Source organism: Rhinoraja longicauda, chromosome 6, assembly GCF_053455715.1.
Source record: "Rhinoraja longicauda isolate Sanriku21f chromosome 6, sRhiLon1.1, whole genome shotgun sequence".
In the NCBI taxonomy this organism is placed as follows: domain Eukaryota; kingdom Metazoa; phylum Chordata; class Chondrichthyes; order Rajiformes; family Arhynchobatidae; genus Rhinoraja; species Rhinoraja longicauda.
In genome coordinates this window covers 74,696,279-74,714,150 of record NC_135958.1, presented here as the reverse complement: position 1 = coordinate 74,714,150, position 17,872 = coordinate 74,696,279, and the positions used below count along the sequence as shown (strand labels likewise).

Sequence of the window (17,872 nt, the reverse complement as noted above, 5' to 3'; positions counted from 1 at the left end):
CCTGTGACCGTGTGGGTATCTCCCGGCTGCTCTGAATTCCTCCCACGTCTCAAAGACGTGCGGGTTTGTAGGTTAATTGGCTTCTGGCTGCAAATTAGCCCAACGGTTGCAAAATTGGGATGAGGTAAAATTAGTGAATGAAAGATCGATGGTAGGTGTGGACTCAGTCGTTCAAAGGGCTTGTTTCCATGCTGTATCTTTCAATTAATCAATCAATCATGTTAGAGTCCATGTCAACATTGGTACAAGGATGCTTAGAAACGTTTGGAGCATCTCTCTATCTCTATCTCACTATCTCTCTATAGCTCACGGTAAAACAAGACGACCAAAGATAAACTTTGAATTCTCCCATTTTAGGTAACTTCTTTCAGCCCTCCCTCTTCTCCTGTCCTGTCTCCACCTCGGCCCTCTTCTCTTTCTCCCCATCTCCCTTCCCCTGTCTGTGTCACATCTCGGCTCCCACCTATTTCTGTCCTCCCCCTTTTCCTGCATTCCTTCCTCTGGCTTCACAATTACGTTCTATGTCTCCTATCTACATTCTCCAGAGATGCTGCCTGACCGGCTGAGTTACTCCAGCATTTTGTGTCTTTCCTTGGTCGACCAGCACTTGCAGTTCCATGTTTCAATAAACCCTTTAGGATTGGAAGTTCTTCTTTGTAAAATCCCATTGTGATCACCTTTAAGATTTTCCACCAGAATTACCACTATTGACATTTTAGTCCACATGGAACTTATTTAGTTATCTGAATAACTAAATTCCCTAGCTGCCTTGTTGGGCTTTGAACTGACTAGGCCATTCCTCAGGATTACAAGCGTGTAGGAAGGAACTGCAGAGGCTGGTTTAAACCGAAGATAGAACCAAAGAGCTGGAGTAACTCAGCGGGTCAGGCAGCATCTCTGGAGAAAAGACAGCAGCATGTGTAGTCAGGATCGAACCCGGGTCTCTAGTGCTGTAAGGCAGCAACTCCACCACTTTACACACAAAGGGTGGTGGGTGTATGAAAGTAGCTGCCGGAGGAGGTAGTTGAGGCAGGTACAATCGCAACGTTTAAGAAACAATTAGACAGGCACATGGATAGGACAGGTTTAGAGGGATAGGGGCCGAACGCAGGCAGGTGGGACTCATTTAGATTTAGAGATACAGCGTGGAAACAGGCCCTTCGGCCCACTGGGTCCGCGCCGCCCAGCGATCCCCGCACATTAACACTATCCTACACACACTAGGGACAATTTTATTTTACATTTGCCTAGCCAATTAACCTACATACCTGTACATCTTTGGAGTGTGGGAGGAAACCGAAGATCTCGGAGAAAACCCATGCAGGTCACGGGGAGAACGTACAAACTCCGTACAGACGGCGACCGTAGTCAGGATCGAACCCGAGTCTCCGGCGCTGCATTCGCTGTAAGGCAGCAACTCTACCGCTGCGCCACGCGTGTAGATGGGGCATGTTGGCTGGTGCGGGCAAGTTGGGCTGAAGGGCCTGTTTCCATGCTGTATCACTCTATGAATCGAAGAGGCAGCTCAGTTGTGGGAAGAATGTTCTGTTTGCACGTGGAAATGACAGGAACGCATCGATGACGGACTTGACGATACCACCTGCAGTGGAGATGGTTGGCCCAGAGGTGGCAGCAGTGGTCCGTGAATTTGGCCACGGGTCTCAGTATAGCAAACTTCACACTGTGCTCCGGTTTCCTCCTACACTCCAAAGACATACAGGTTTGGCATCGGTAAAATTGTAAAATTTTGTAGTATTTGGGGTGATCGGTGGTCAGCGCGGACTCGATGAGCTGCAGGGCCTGTTTCCACGCTGTGTCTCTCAGGAGAGCCACATCACTAGTCAGTGGAACTAACTACCACTTCATCCAAGCCAGTGATAGTTCTGTAGGTTCATTGGCCTTTGTACACTCTACATTGCCCCCTAGTGTGTAGGGAGTGGGATGACGTGGAACTAATTGAATGGGTCAGCGTGGACTTGGTGGGCCGAAGGGCCTGCTTCCCTGGTGTATCTCTAAACTAAACTAAACTAAAGGCCTAGATGTGAAACGTCACCCATTCCTACTCTCCAGAGATGCTGCCTTGTCCCTCTGAGTGACTCCAGCTGTTTGTGTCTAAACTAAACGAAACTTTGCTTCCCTAGAACTTCGAGGTGAAGGCAGATGACCTTGAGCCGCTGTCGGAGCTGGGACGTGGCGCGTACGGCGTGGTGGAGAAGATGCGGCACACGCCCAGCGACATGCTGATGGCTGTTAAGGTAGGGCTGCCTTAATACATCCATGAATTCTAGGAGCAGAATTAGGCCGTTCGGCCCATCAAAAAAAAAAAATGTAAATGTAAAAAACCTTTATTGTAACTACACAAAGTACAACAAAATTAAAGCAGTCCAGACAATGCAATCACACACAGCAGACAGTACAAAGGATAAACCTTTATCCATAACAAGCTAACCCTAATCTACTGAATTAAACAAACTGACCTCTAATACAATATAGACAAAACAATTACCATACGGTCAAGGCAGTGTACAGTGCAATCAAGACAGCAAGTCATTGCACAGCAATGAGAGCTAACATATTGCAAATGCATCGGTAGTGCCGTTTTTAAATTAAATTTTTTTTTTTTTAAATAAAAGAAATAATGTAATTAAATATAAAGTGCGGTCGGGTGTAACATGTAATAAGTTTAGCAAATGTTAAGCAATATAAGTGCAGTAGGATGTAAATATGTATTAGATTGACTAGGCCTGTAGGTTAATTGGCTTCGGTAAAAATTGTTATTTGTCCCTAGCGTGCGTAGGATAGCGTTAGCATGCGGGGATCGCTGGTCGGCGCAGACTCGGTGGGCCGCTGGGCCTGTTTCCCCGCTGTACCTCTAAACCAAACGAAACAGTCAGCATGTGAGGTTGAAATTTGTTCCCGGTACCATGTGCTTGGGATAGAGAGGGGGACGTGATGTGCTCCCTGGTGAAGTGTTGTTCAGAATCGCGCATGTTTAGCAAACGCTAACAGACTGTTCTCCTGACCCACAATGTTTTGGTTGTGCAGTGATGGCTGTGTTGCACTGGTTTGCTCAGTTCAAGTGCTAATCTGAGTGTCGTCTCCTTGCCATCTGATACGGAAATAAGTTTGCCTTCTGGTTGTTGTTTGTCCGTCTGTACTTCTCCCCAGGTACACTTCGTCGGTCTTTTCCCTTTTGCTGTATTTTTCGTTAAATCCTCTCTCTCTCTCTCTCTCTCTCTCTCTCTCTCTCTCTCTCTCTCTCTCTCTCTCTCTCTCTCTGTTCCCTCGGTGATCACAAGACCAATTTTTCACATTCCATTCCCAAATTTGTCTTAAAAGTGGCAGGCCATAAAAGTGTTATTTATAGAAGGCAGAGGTAATTCAATAAACAACCAGCTTGTTGCAAATGGGGACAGGCTGCAGCCTGTAATTCTAATTTAAGATAACTGGTCTGTGTGGAAATTATGTCAGATATGCAGTCACCGAGCTAATTTTTCTGATAACCTTTGACTTAAGAGGCTCATATAAAATTGGGGGAAGGAACGCCTTCTCTTTAGTTGGATTACATTTTACTTCTCCAAAGTTGACGTTTGTACTTACAATTATTTTATTGTCATAAAATGTCTTAAAATTCCTCTGTTTGCAAAGTGCATAAAGCTTCTTTGATCAGCTTATATAGTTTAGTTTAGTTTAGAGACTCAGCATGGAAATGGGCCCTTCGGCCCTCTGAGTCCACTCCAACCATTCCCAATCAATCAACCATTCTCCTTAATTATAGACAAAAGACAATAGGTGCAGGAGGAGGCCATTTGGCCCTTCGAGCCAGCACCACCATTCAATGTGATCATGGCTGATCATCAACAATCAGTATCCCGTTCCTGCCCTCTCCCCATACTCTGCTATCAAGAAGAGTATCTAACTCTCTCATGAAGCATCCAGAGAATCGGCCTCCACTGCCTTCTGAGGCAGAGAACGCCACAGATTTACAACTCTCTGAGTGAAAACGTTTTTCCTCATCTCTGTTCTAAATGGCCTACCCCGTATTCTTAAAATTCAATGCTATCCAACTTTCCCATTCCCTGCACACTAAAGGGAAGTTACATTGCCTTTTAACGTTTATTAACGTTAAATTAACATTTTTTTAATGTTAATTTAATTTAATTTTTTTTTGACGTTTCTCTCATTAATGTTTAATTAACATTTAATTAACTAATTACATTACTAATTAATTGTGGATTAATTAGCAATTAATGGTTAATTAATGTTAATTAATGTTTAACTTTGAAACGTTAGTTAACGTTTCACTTCTTTCGAGGCTTGTATACACTGGAATTTAGAAGGATGAGAGGGGATCTTATCGAAATGTATAAGATTATTAAGGGGTTGGACACGTTAGAGGCAGGAAACATGTTCCCGATGTTGGGGAAGTCCAGAACAAGGGGCCACAGTTTACAAATAAGGGGTAGGCCATTTAGAACTGAGATGAGGAAAAACTTTTTCAGTCAGAGTTGTGAATCTGTGGAATTCTCTGCCTCAGAAGGCAGTGGAGGCCAATTCTCTGAATGCATTCAAGAGAGAGCTAGATAGCGGAGTCAGGGGGTATGGGGAGAAGGCAGGAACGGGATACTGATTGAGAATGATCAGCCATGATCAAATTGAATGGCGGTGCTGGCTCGAAGGGCCGAATGGCCTCCTCCTGCACCTATTGTCTATTGTCTGAAGAAGCCTGCTGACCTGAAACATCGCCCGTCCATTCCCTCCTGAGCTGCTGCCTGACCCGCTGAGTAACTCCCGCACTTTGCTTTTTGCTCAAGATTCCTGCACCTGCAATTGTTTGTGTCTGCATTATCTATTACGATTGGTCCCTGAAATGAAAAGGCAGTTATAAATATACCACTCTGGTTAGTTTGGAGTCTCGTGTATAGTTTAGTTCAGTCCATTCTGCTTTTCTTGTTTGTAGAATTTTCTCCTCAACGTTTTCCTGAGTCTGCAATGTCAGAAATAGATCTAAACTTAAGACCATGTGTTTGGTTTAGTTTAGAGACACGATGTGGGAACAGGCCCTTCGTCCCACCGAGACCGCGCTGGACACACACACGCACACGCACACGCACACACGCGTCTTTGGAGTGTGGGAGGACACCGAAGATGTCTGAGAAAACCCACGCAGGCCACGGGGAGAGCGTGCAAACTCCTTGCAGACAGCACCCGTAGATGGGATCAAACCTGGGTCTCTGGCGCTGTAAATTTGTAGAAATCTTCTAAGGCCAGGGTTTCATTTATTGACATTTAAAGATTAATTCAATAAAACAACCACGGACCAGGTCCGGACGAGATCATTTTTGTGACATCACTTTCATATCTCCCAGACTGAGCTGAAGGAGATATGACCATCAGGTTTGTCCTCTTCATCCACCTGCCTTTCACTTGTTGGGGGCTCCTTTCGACAGGTAGAGTCTCGGCTTTAATGTCTTAATAGAGTCATAGTGTGGAAACAGGCCCATCGGCCCAACTTGCCCACTCCGACCAACATGTCCCAGCTACACTAGTCCCACCTGCCTTTGTTTGGCTCATATCCCTCTAAACCTATCCTGTTTACGAACCTGTCTAATTGTTTCTTGATCGTTGCGATAGTCCGTGCCTCAACTACCTCCTCCGGCAGCTCGTTCCATACACCCGCCACCCTTTGTGTAAAAAAAAACGTTACCCCTCAGGTTTCTGTTAAATCTTTCCCCCCCCTCGCCTTGCAGGACTTGCTTCCAAAGATAGACACAAAATGCTGGAGTAACTCAGCGGGACAGGCAGCATCTCTGGAGAGAAGGAATGGGTGACGTTTTGGGTTGAGACCCTTCTTCTGACTGAGAGTCGGGAGAGGGAGACACAGAGATAAAGTGTTTTAAAACGAGACTCCAAAAGAGATGGAGGTCAAGAAAAATGTAGAATAGATCATTGTTAGCAAGGAGAAATTGACAACAAGCAAACAGAGATAAGATTTACTCGGGGGGATTGTCAGATTGGTCGGAGAACTAGGGTGGGGGAGGGATGGAGAGAGAGGGGGTTACTTGAAGTTAGAGAAGTCAATATTCATACCGCTGGGGTGTAAGCTGCCTGAAGGGCCTGTTTCCAGGCTGTATCTCTAAAGTCTACATTTCTCGCCACACTCCAAGGCTTAAGGCTTTACTCCTCTTGTTTGTTTTTGTGGACTAGACCTTCTACAAGTGTAAACAATGCATATTGTGTGCCTGTGTATGACTTTGCTGGTGTACATCTGTGCGTCTGTATACTTGTGTGTTGAGATGTAAAGTCCCTGAGCCCCTTATTCTGTGATACTCGTTCAATGTGAAAAATGATGTCATCGACCATAGTTGTGAGGAAGATGAGTGTCGTTTGACATTCTGCACCGCTCAATTAGTTAACGTTGGCCAATGACCTTCTCCGAGAACAAGTGTCTATTGTCACAGTGCGGAGGGAAGGTCCCATCTGATTCCTCCACTTGTTTACGGTCTCCCTGAGCCCTGGCTGATCCCCCTGCGCACTCGACCATACGCCAAGCTCACGACAGCCCCCCCTCGCTCTGGGCAATCCCCCTCCACTCTCGCTCGTGCCCCCTACGCTCTCGCTCGTGCCCCCTACGCTCTCGACCGATCACGGTCCACTATGCTCTCGCTGCTCCCCCTGCGCTCTCAACAGTCCATCTACACTCTCGACAGTCCCCCTCACTCTCACCAGTCCCCCTCACTCTCCACAGTCCCCCTCACTCTCACCAGTCCTCCTCACTCTCCACAGTCCCCCTCACTCTCACCAGTCCCCCTCACTCTTACCAGTCCTCCTCACTCTCCAGAATCCCCCTCACTCTCCACAGTCCCCCTCACTCTCCACAGTCCCCCTCACTCTCACCAGTCCCCCTCACTCTCACCAGTCCCCCTCACTCTCACCAGTCCCCCTCACTCTCCACAGTCCCCCTCACTCTCACCAGTCCCCCTCACTCTCACCAGTCCCCCTCACTCTCACCAGTCCCCCTCACTCTCCACTGTCCGCATGCACTCTCAACAGTCCCGGGTAGGCACAAAATGCTGAAGTAACTCAGCGGGTCAGGCAGCATCTCAGGAGAGAAGGAATGGGTGACGTTTTGGGTCGAGACCCTTCTTCAGACTGAACAGTCCACTTCACTCTCGACAGTCCTCACTCTCGACAGTCCTCACTCTCGACAGTCCCCCTCACTCTCGACAGTCCCCCTCACCCTCGACGGTCCATGGGGATTGGCGGGGATAGTTAATCTGGGATTGTACTTACGCAGGGCAATTATCTTACTGGTCTTTTACAACAAAAAAACCCGCCACTGTACCGCGGCGCACGTGATAACAAAGGAACGGTTGAAGCATTGAACGTCCGCCTTTGGCTTTTTCAGAGGATCCGTGCCACAGTGAACAGCCAGGAGCAGAAGCGGCTGCTGATGGACCTGGACATCTCCATGCGCACGGTGGACTGCCCCTTCACCGTCACCTTCTACGGAGCACTTTTTCGAGAGGTGGGTAAATCATCAGACTGCCCCCTGACGAAGGGTCTCGACCCGAAACGTCACCTGTTCCTTTTTCTCCAGAGGTGCAGCCCGACCCTGCTGAGTTACTCCAGCTATTTGGGTCGACATCTCCTGCATGGAATCAATGTCAGGACTTGACATTGAGGTGGACAGAAACAGTGGACCCTCATCCACTTGAGACCCGATGAGTGGACCTACCCCCAGAAGATGCACAAACTCCATGACAACATTATTCATTTTATTTCCTGCAGTGATACAGTGTGGAAACAGGCCCTTCGGCCCAACCTGCTCGCGCTGGCCAACATGTCCCAGCTAGGCTAGTCCCACCTGCCCGCATTTGGACCATATCACTCCAAACCTGTCTTATCCATGTACCTGTCCAACTTTTTCTTAAACCTTGGGATAGTCCCTGCCTCAACTACCTCCTTTGGCAGCTGGTTCCACACACCCACCACAAAAAGTTACCCAAAATCTTTTCCCCTTCACCTTAAACCTATGTCCTCTGGCCCTCGAGTCACCTACTCTGGGCAAGAGACTACCCGATCTATTCCTCTCATGATTTTATAAGATCCAGACGTAAGCTGGAAGGGATGTGTAGTCTGCACTTGCTTTTACTTTTCACTATGCTTTTTGCTTAGGGTGATGTGTGGATCTGCATGGAGTTAATGGACACCTCCTTGGACAAGTTCTACAAAGAGGTCATAGAGGGAGACATGACCATTCCTGAGGACATCTTGGGGAAAATAGCAGTCTCTGTAAGTAAGCTTTCTGAATTAAATTGAATTGAATAAATTTTATTAGCCAAGTATGTATACATACAGGGAAAGTGCCTTGGTGCCTTGCTCGCAAGTCACAACACGACATACAGTAAACAATTAAGAATAAAACATTATAAATGAACACATTATACCATTGGCCATTGGCCGATTGAACCATCGGCCGCCCCCAGCTACGTTACAAGGATGTCTGCAAGAGAGATTTGAAGGCGCTCGACATCGATGTAGAGTCCTGGGAGAGCCTTGCAGCTGACCCTACGAGGTGGAGAGGTATCCAGAACCGACATCTCAAAACGGGGGAAGAGAAACCTGATGAACGCAGCGGCAGACAAGCGGGCACGCAGAAAGGAACGCAGCAACTTCAACAGACCTGAGTCCACACACAAATGTGACCTTTGCGACAGAGACTGTCACTGCCTCATTGCTCTCTTCAGCCACAAGCGACGCTGCTCTAGTGTGGAGCAAGCAGCCAACGAGGATGCGTCACCCATGGTCAGCCATGACCGAGGGGGGCCTAAGAAGAAGACGAAGAAGAATTTACACATGTGAAGAATGCAATAAAATACTAGAGCGCAAGGAGGCTACAGACTTTTGTGAGTCGAGCAGAACTACTGCTCGTGGAAGAAAGCTGTTTTTATGTGGTGGCTTTGACAGTCTGCTGTCGCCTTCCAGAGGGAAGTGCTTCAAAGAGCTTCTAATATTATTAACTCCTCCTGAGACCTTTTTCCAAAAGCCCCCCCCCCCCCCCCCCCCCCTGGTGGAACCTCCGAAATGAATGGGTGAATGTGTGTGGCCGTGGGCATCATTTGTGATGAAGTCCCTCAAGAGGTATCTAATTACCGAGAGGTTGGATGATCTCAGAGTGCCCTTGTTTTCTTCAGCACTACATATTCCTAAAACAATTTCACCGGGAGTGTTCATTTCTGGGCAAAATCGTGGCAATCGTAGAAAGGGTAAATGCACAAAGAGTCTTTTACCCAGATTAGGGGACTCGAGAACCAGAGGACATTGGTTTAAGGTGAGGGGTGATGGGGGGGGGGGGGGAGATTTAATAGGAACCTGAGCAGCTACCTTTTTACACAAATGGTGGTAGGTGTGTGGAATGAGCTGCTGGAGGAGGTAGTTGAGGCAGGTACTATCACCATGTTTCAGAAACATATGGACAGGTACATGGATAGGGAAGGTTTAGAGGGATGTGGGCCAAACGTGTGCAGGTGGGACTGGTGTAGATGGTGCATGCCGGTCGGCGTGGGGAAGTTAGGCTTGTTTCCACGCTGCGTGACTCTATGACTGCGGACAGGGCTGTGGTGAAAATCGAACCCAAAAAAACTGCCGATGTTGGAATGCAGAAACAAAAACAGGAAATGCTTGGAATACCCAGCGGGTCAGGCAGCATCTGTGGAAGGAGAAGTGTTTCAGGTTGGAGACCTTTCGTTAGAACAGTGCTTTGTTGCACTGGGCTTTGGTGTTTTCCAGCATTGCTGGATTCCCATTGTTGGAGACCAATAGTCTGGACAGATTATGGATTTTGTCTTCGTCCAACTTGACCTTCCTCAACTACCTCCTCCAGCAGCTCATCCAACACACCCACCACCATTTGTGTAAAAAGGTAGCTCCTCAGGAGGTGGAGAGGAAGTTTCCACTTGTGGGAGGGTCTAAGACCAGAGGCCACAGCCTCAGAATAAAAGGACGTACCTTTAGAAAGGAGATGAGGAGGAATTTATTTATCCAGATGGTGGTGAATCTGTAGAATTCATTGCCGCAGACAGCTGTGGAGACTAAGTCAATGGATATCTTTAAGGCAGAGATTGATAGATTCTGGATTGGTACGGGCGTCAGGGGCTATGGGGAGAAGGCAGGAGAATGGGGCTATGAGGGAGAGATAGATCAGCCATGATTGAATGGTGGTGTAGACTTGATGGGCCGAATGGCCAAATTCTGCTCCTGCAACTTATGACCTGAAGGTTCATTCTTTTGTGTCATCGACAAAGGACATCGCAGTTTCCCATCTTGGCTAATCCGACGGCACTTCCAAAACTGGCTGGGTCTAAGTACTGGAGCTCCCTACCCAAGCAAAGTGGAAACACATTCACCCGAAGCGATTCCAGACCAAGATTCATCACCAAGCTAGATTCCTGATTACTACTGGTCCTCGTTCTTGGCCCTCGTTTTAAGGCTTGGACAGAGTGGATGTGGAAAGGATGTTTCCACTTGTGGGAGAGTCTAGGACCAGAGGTCATAGCCTCAGAATTAAAGGACGCTCTTTTGGGAAGGAGATGGGGAGGAATTTCTTTAGTCAGTGGGTGGTGAATCTGGAGGGAAAGATAGAATCAGCCATGATTGAATGGCGCAGTAGACTTGATGGGCCGAATGGCCTAATTCTTCTCCTATCACTTATGACCTCTGTTCACCGCTCACCTCCGTCTAGGCCAGGGGTGGTCAAACCGCGGCTCGCGAGCTGCATGCGGCTCTTTGACCTTTAATATGCGGCTCGTGGAAATATGTTGGCTGAGCTCCTTTTTTCATCACAGTTAATATAAAAGGTAAATAAGAAAAAATTTCAAGCTTTATAATTATTTACTGGGTATGAATTGAGACCCCATTGGAATAAAATGTAAGTTTAATGTTCATGTTTAGTAAAAATATTTAAGTTCATGTCTTGCAGCTCTTTTGTTCATGTCTTGCGGCTCTCAAACATCTGAACTTTATCGTATGTGGCTCTTACATTAAGCAAGTTTGGCCACCCCTGGTCTAGGCAGTAGGGGATGGGCAGATAGTGGCTTTGCTTGAACCATTGACTCCCTTTCTCTTTCCACAGAGGCTTCCTGACCTGCTGAATGTTTCCGCCATTTTCTGTCTTGTTTTTGACCAAATGACCGATTTCTTTTTTTCTTGATGGAATCCAATTTGGCACCAGTTCGAAACCCATCATAGCTCGAGCGTGTCAAAGTTGGGTGGAATCTAATTTGCAGGCCAACATGTTTTTCTCTTTCCTGGTGGAATTTTAATTTGATTCAGTGTAGCACACCCTGCTCTAATATAATTAATGAAAACCTGACGTGATTATGGATTTCGTCTTCGTCCAACTTGACTGAAGTCTTCATTTTTGCATTAAGTTCATTCTTTCTCTCGACTTTGTTTAATCAGCACTAAAGGCCAAATGTTGCTTCTGCACTAGACAACATTCTCCTGATCTAATTGCACTGGGCTTGTTTTTCAGATTGTGAAGGCTTTGGAACATCTACACAGTAAGCTGTCTGTTATTCACAGAGGTACGTGCTTTGAGTTGGAGTTTATTTTATTGCCGCGTGTTGTGAATCGAGGATCAAAGGACATCAGCATTAAGGTGAAGGGGAAAAGATATAGGAATCTGAGGGGTGACTTTTCCCACACTAAGGGTGGGAACGAGCTGCCAGAGGAGGTAGTTGAGGCTGGGACTATGCCAACATTTAAGAAACAGTTAGACAGGGTTTGGAGGGATATCGGCCAAACGCAAGTAGGTGGGACTAGTGTAGCTGGGACATGTTGGCCGGTGTGGGCAAGCTGGGCCTGTTTCCACACTGTATCACTCTATGACTCTGTGACGTGTACCGAGCGAGGTACAGTGAAAAGCTTTTGTTGCATGCTAACCAGCCAGCAGAAAGACAATAAATGATGCCAATCGAGCCTTCCACAGTGTACAGATACTTGATAAAGGGAATAGCGTGAATAACGTTTAGTGCAAGATAAAGGTCAGTAAAATCTGATCTAAGAGGGTCTCCAATGAGGTAGATAGTTTAGGACTGTTCGCTTCCTGATGGTGGGATGGTTCAGTTGCCTGATAACAGCTGGGAAGAAACTGTCCCTGAATCTGGAGGTGTGCGTTTTCACACTTCTATAACCCTTGCCTGATGGGAGAGGGGAGGAGAGGGAGTGGCTAGTGTGCGACTCATCCTTGATTTTGCTGCTGGCCTTGCCTTGCCGAGGCAGCGTGAGGTGTAAACGGAGTCAGTGGAAGGGAGGTTGGTTTGTGTGATATTCTGGGCTGCGTGCACAATTCTCTGCAATTTCTTGCAGCTAGTTCCCAAACCATGCTGTGATGCATCCCAATAAAATGCTTTCCACGCCGCATCTGTAGAAGTTGGCGGCCACTGTTTCTTCCTCCACAGGTGCTGCCTGACCAACTGAGCAGTTTTAGTTTAGTTTAGTTTTTTTTTAGATACAGCGTGGAAACAGGCCCTTTGGCCCACCAGTGTTTCCAGCATTCTGCAACGTAGAGTTGCTGCCTTACAGCGCCAGAGACCCGTGTTTGATCCTGACTTTGTGCGCCGTCTGTACGGAGTTTGTAAGTTCTCCCCGTGACCTGAGAGGGCTTCCTCCGGGTGCTCCGGTTTCGTCCCACACTCCAAAGACATGCACGTTTCTGTAGGTTAATTGGTTTCGGTAAAATTGTACATTGTCCCCAGTGAGTGTAGGATGGCGTCAGTGCTCGGGGATCGCGGGTCGGCACGGACTCGATGGGCCGAAGGACCTGTTTCTGCATTGTATCTCTGAACTGAGCCGTACAAAAGTTCACAAAAAGCTGGAGTGGCTCGGCGGGAAGGAAGAGGTGACGTTTCGGGTCGAGACCCTGCTTCTCGACCCTGAAACGTCACTTATTCCTACTCTCCCGAGATGCTGTCCGAGCCGCCGAGTTACTCCAGCTTCTTGCGTCCACCTTCAGTTTAAACCAGCCTCTGCAGTTCCCTCGTAAGCTATAGTTTGTTTTTGCTGGGGCTGAGACTCAGTCGGTCGCACTGATCAGGGATCTGCTTCAGTTCTTGGCCTTTCTCTTTCAGACGTGAAGCCGTCCAATGTCCTGATCAACGTGCATGGCCAGGTAAAGATGTGCGACTTTGGCATCAGTGGCTACCTGGTGGACTCGGTGGCCAAGACCATGGACGCAGGCTGCAAACCTTACATGGCTGTAAGTCAAAGTCTTTGCAACCTTCAGCTCTGATGCGAAGAGCTAATCTGGGCCTGGTCCAGTTGAGGACCTTGCGCTCGTACGTACAACGTCCAAAAACTTGCACATTGCAGATATCGAAGACACGACGACTTTAAAAACAAGTTTACTGCCATAATTGCTAAAAATAATCTGACCTTTTATTAGCATTTTATCAGTAAGAAATGTCAAGTTACCAGCAGTAAAACTGCTTGCTTGTACTGTACCTGAGATGCTTATCTAAGATGTATCTGAGTGCTTATTAGTTCGAAGGTAGGCACAAAATGCTGGAGCAACTCAGCGGGTCAGGCAACATCTCGGGAGCGAAGGAATGGGTGACGTTTCGGGTCGAGACCCAAACGGCCACCCATTCCTTCTCTCCCGCGATGCTGCCTGACACGCTGAGTTGCTCCAGCATTTCGTGTCTACCTTCGATTTAAACCAGCATCCACAGTCCTTTTTCTACGCTTATCAATTCAGTTTAGTTTATTGTCACGTGTACCGCGGGGTGCAGTGAAAAGCTTTTTGTTGCGTGCTTTTTGTTGTCAGCAGATAGACAATACCTGACTACAATTGAGCCATTTGCAGTGTACAGATACATGATAAGGGAATAGCGTTCTGTGCGAGCGAGGTAAAGCCAGCAAAGTCCGGTCAAGGATAGTCCGAGGGTTACCAAAGGGGTAGTTAGCAGTTCAGCATTGGTGTCTGGTTGTTGGTAGGATGGTTCAGTTGCCTGATAACAGCCGGGAAGAATCATGTCCCTGAATCTGGAGGTGTGCGTTTTCACACTTCTATACCTTTTGCTCGAGGGGAGAAGAGGGAGGATTGTGATACTTGTACTGAACTGTGTACAAAAATTAGTTTAGTGTTCAAAGGTGCTTTATTGTCACGTGTACAGAACACAGTGAAAACATTTTCCGAGTTGCCAGATTTGGAGCCTTTTTCCCGGTCTGGTCTGTGCGCTCGGTCTAATGGGGTGTGTGGGAGCGTGCGCCTTGGCTGCATTCTGCTTCCTACTGGCACTGTCAACGATTTTGCAGCAGTTCATAAGTGATAGGAGCAGAATTAAGCCATTCGGCCCATCAAGTCTACTCCGCCATTCAATCATGGCTGATCTATCTGTCCCTGCTAACCCCATTCTCCTGCCTTCTCCCCGTAACCCCTGCAGACCCACTATGGCACCAAAGTACGATGAGAGGTCAATTCGCAGAGAAAGATTGCTTGCGAATGACATTGTTAACTTACCATTAAAACATAAAGTACTTGTGCTACAACATCAGGGTAAGCGCTCAGGCCCAAGTACTATCTAAACTGCTTAGACACACTTACGCACTATGATAATGATCAACTCTATGTGCAATCATAAGCTATCTACATGTTAACATGCACATAACAACTGATCGTGTAGATGCCAGTACATTATTGGGGTCATCAAGTGGGCACCTCCCTTCACTGGTGCATCGTTGAGTTAGGCCCACGACACCTCGGGAAGGCTCAACTGTGGCGCAGCGGTAGAGTTGCTGCCTTACAGCGCCAAAGATCCTGACTAAGGGGGCTTGTCTGTGCCGGGTTTGTGCGTTCTCCCCGTGACCTGCGTGGGTTTTCTCCGGGTGCTCCGGTTTCCTCCAACACTCCACTCCAAAGACGTGCAGGTTTGTGGGCTAATTGGCTTTAGTAAAATTCCTTTTCTCCGGAGATGCTGCCTGACCCGCTGAGTTACTCCGGCTTTTTGTGTCTATCTATCTTCCGTTTAGCCTAGCATCTGCAGTTCCTTCCTACGAAAACGGAAAGTGAGTTCAGGCTTCCCAAAAAAAGGTTAGAGCTGCAGTCAAAGAAAAATAATTATTTATTACAATTTAAAACGTAGAACTGTAACTGCACTCAGCACCTTGAGACTGTGCTGTACAGAACAATAAAATTATGTTAATCCTGGCATTTCACCGTACCTTGTGACAATAGAGGACCAAGGAACCATTGAATTACAGCAAGAATGGTGTGTGTCTGCAAATTATTCCGGGGACCCATTAATATCAAAAGTTTATTTTAAGTCCCAGAAATAAGATGGCGCCATTATCTCATCCCTTATTTCTGGTGACACTCCTTCCAGTGTGGGTTGGTGTGGGTGCTGAATGACCTTGCTTTATCCGGCCTGGGGGGGTGAACAAAGGAGGACCCCGTGTGGGGGAACCGCTGTGAGGGAGGGGGTGGGGGTGGGGGGGAAGAACAAAGGAGGACCGGGCGCGAGGTTGTAACTTTGCCGGCGCCCTTTATGTGGCGACTCTTTGCATACCTCGGGTTCGCAAAACAATAAGTATCACCGTGACTTGTCACATGCAACAATGAAATACTCATTCATTCATTCATTCATTCATTCATTCATTCATTCATTCATTCATTCATTCATTCATTTATCCATTCATCATTCATTCATTCATTCATCATTCATTCATGCATTTATCCATTCATTCATTAATTCATTCATCATTCATTCATTCATTCATTCATTCATTCATTCATTCATTCATTCATTCATCATTCATTCATGCATTTATCCATTCATTCATTCATTCATTCATTCATTCATTCATTCATCATTCATTCATTCATTCATTCATTCATTCATTCACCCATTAATCAATCAATCAATCAATCAATCAATTAATTAATTAATTAATTCATTCCATTTTCTTTGCAGCCAGAGAGAATTAACCCGGAAGTGAACCAGAAGGGTTATAGCGTCAAGTCGGACATCTGGAGTTTGGGAATCACCATGGTAAGTCTTCACTCCGGGAGTCCCGCATCAGATGGGTGGCGCAGCGGTAGAGTCGCTGCCTTACAGCACCAGCGACCCGGGTTCGATCCCGACTACGGCTGCTGTCTGTACGGAGTTTGTACGTTCTCCCCATGTCCCGCCTGGGTTTTCTCCGGGAGCTCTGGTTTTCTCTCACACTCCAAAGACGTGCAGGTTTGTGGACTAATTGGCTTCAGTATAATTGTAAATTGTCCCTAACGTGTGTGGGCAGTTAATGTGCGGGAATCGTGGATTGGCGCGGACTGCAGGCCAGGGTACATACACTGACTGGAGACATCCTCTCTTGATGTACCACCCCTTGAAGTTGTGTTTAGTTTAAGCTTAGTTTAGAGACACAGCATGGAAACCCTTAGGCCCACCGAGTCCGCACCAACCATCGATCACCCATTCAACTAGTTCTCTGTTCTCCCAGTTTCGCATCCCACACCCTCGGGGACAATTCACAGAGGCCAATGAACCTAAAAACCTGCACGGCTTTGGAATGTGGGAGGAAACCCACTCGGTCACAGGGAGAACATACAGTCAGCACCCGTAGTCTGGATTGAACTATTAAATGTCATTATCATATATCATATCATCATCATCATATATATACAGCCGGAAACAGGCCTTTTCGGCCCACCAAGTCCGTGCCGCCCAGCGATCCCCGCACATTAACACTATCCTACACCCACTAGGGACAATTTTTACATTTACCCAGCCAATTAACCTGCATACCTACATACCTACATTAACATTTAAAATTAAAGTACAATTGGAACGAATTAACACAAGAGCTAAGAACCAGCGCAGGAGTTCTAGTAACAGCATTTAGACAATAGATAATAGGTGCAGGAGAAGGCCATTCGGCCCTTCGAGCCAGCACCGCCATTCACGATGGTTATGGCTGATCATCCACAATCAGTATCCCGTTCCTGCCCTCTCCCCATATCCCTTGACTCTGCTATCATTAAGAGCTCTATCTAACTCTCTTGAAAGCATCCAGAGAATTGGCCTCCACTGCCTTCTGCCTTCTAAAAGAACTGCCATTTAAAAAACATCTGGAGAGGCATATGCACAGGAAAGGTTTACAGGGATTTATTCACAAAATGCTGGAGTAACTCAGCAGGTCAGGCAGCATCTCGGGAGAGAAGGAATGGGTGACGTTTCGGGTCGAGACCCTTCTGAAAGGTCTCGACCCGAAACGTCACCCATTCCTTCTCTCCCGAGATGCTGCCTGACCTGCTTAGTTACTCCAGCATTTTGTGAATAAATCGATTTGTACCAGCATCTGCAGTTATTTTCTTATACTAAAGGTTTACGTGGATACTGGCCAAATGCTGGCAGATGGGGCATCTTGGTCGGCGTGGGCAAGTTGGACTGAAGGGCTTGTTTCCGCGATTCCATGACTCTATCTTGAGATTAGCTTGGAATGAACTTTAATGAATCGTACCTCATGAATGAGTACGCCGCCCCAGCATGGTGCCGCAGCGCTCATACCAGCAAGCTAGACGCCACCCTCAACAACACCATGCGGATCATCACTGGCTGCCTACGCCCTACTCCCACGGATCTCCTGCCGGTGCTCGCAGGTATCGCACCCGCCAAGCATCGCAGAGAGTTCTTCACTCATAGGCTGGTGTGCAAGGCCCCATCGGACGCCAAACATCCTTTGCACCACCTCGCCCAGGATTCACAGCAACTGGGACCTCAACGCCTGTCATCTCGTCGCCCTTTCTCCCGTCACGCAGCGACCCTCTGTGGCTCCGGTTTCAACATACTAGGAGCATGGAGAACCAGCT

At 47.3% G+C, this 17,872-nt stretch overlaps 1 protein-coding gene across 1 annotated transcript in view; it reads left to right on the top strand.

The window, feature by feature from the left end:
• map2k6 (mitogen-activated protein kinase kinase 6) overlaps positions 1 to 17,872 on the top strand; it is a 67,032-nt gene that overhangs the window by 35,729 nt on the left and 13,431 nt on the right. The window contains exons 4-9 of the mRNA XM_078401890.1: positions 2,142 to 2,255; positions 7,409 to 7,528; positions 8,179 to 8,295; positions 11,537 to 11,588; positions 13,134 to 13,261; positions 15,975 to 16,052. Coding sequence (XP_078258016.1) covers positions 2,142 to 2,255; positions 7,409 to 7,528; positions 8,179 to 8,295; positions 11,537 to 11,588; positions 13,134 to 13,261; positions 15,975 to 16,052 — 609 coding nt within the window. The remainder of the gene's footprint in view (positions 1 to 2,141; positions 2,256 to 7,408; positions 7,529 to 8,178; positions 8,296 to 11,536; positions 11,589 to 13,133; positions 13,262 to 15,974; positions 16,053 to 17,872) is intronic.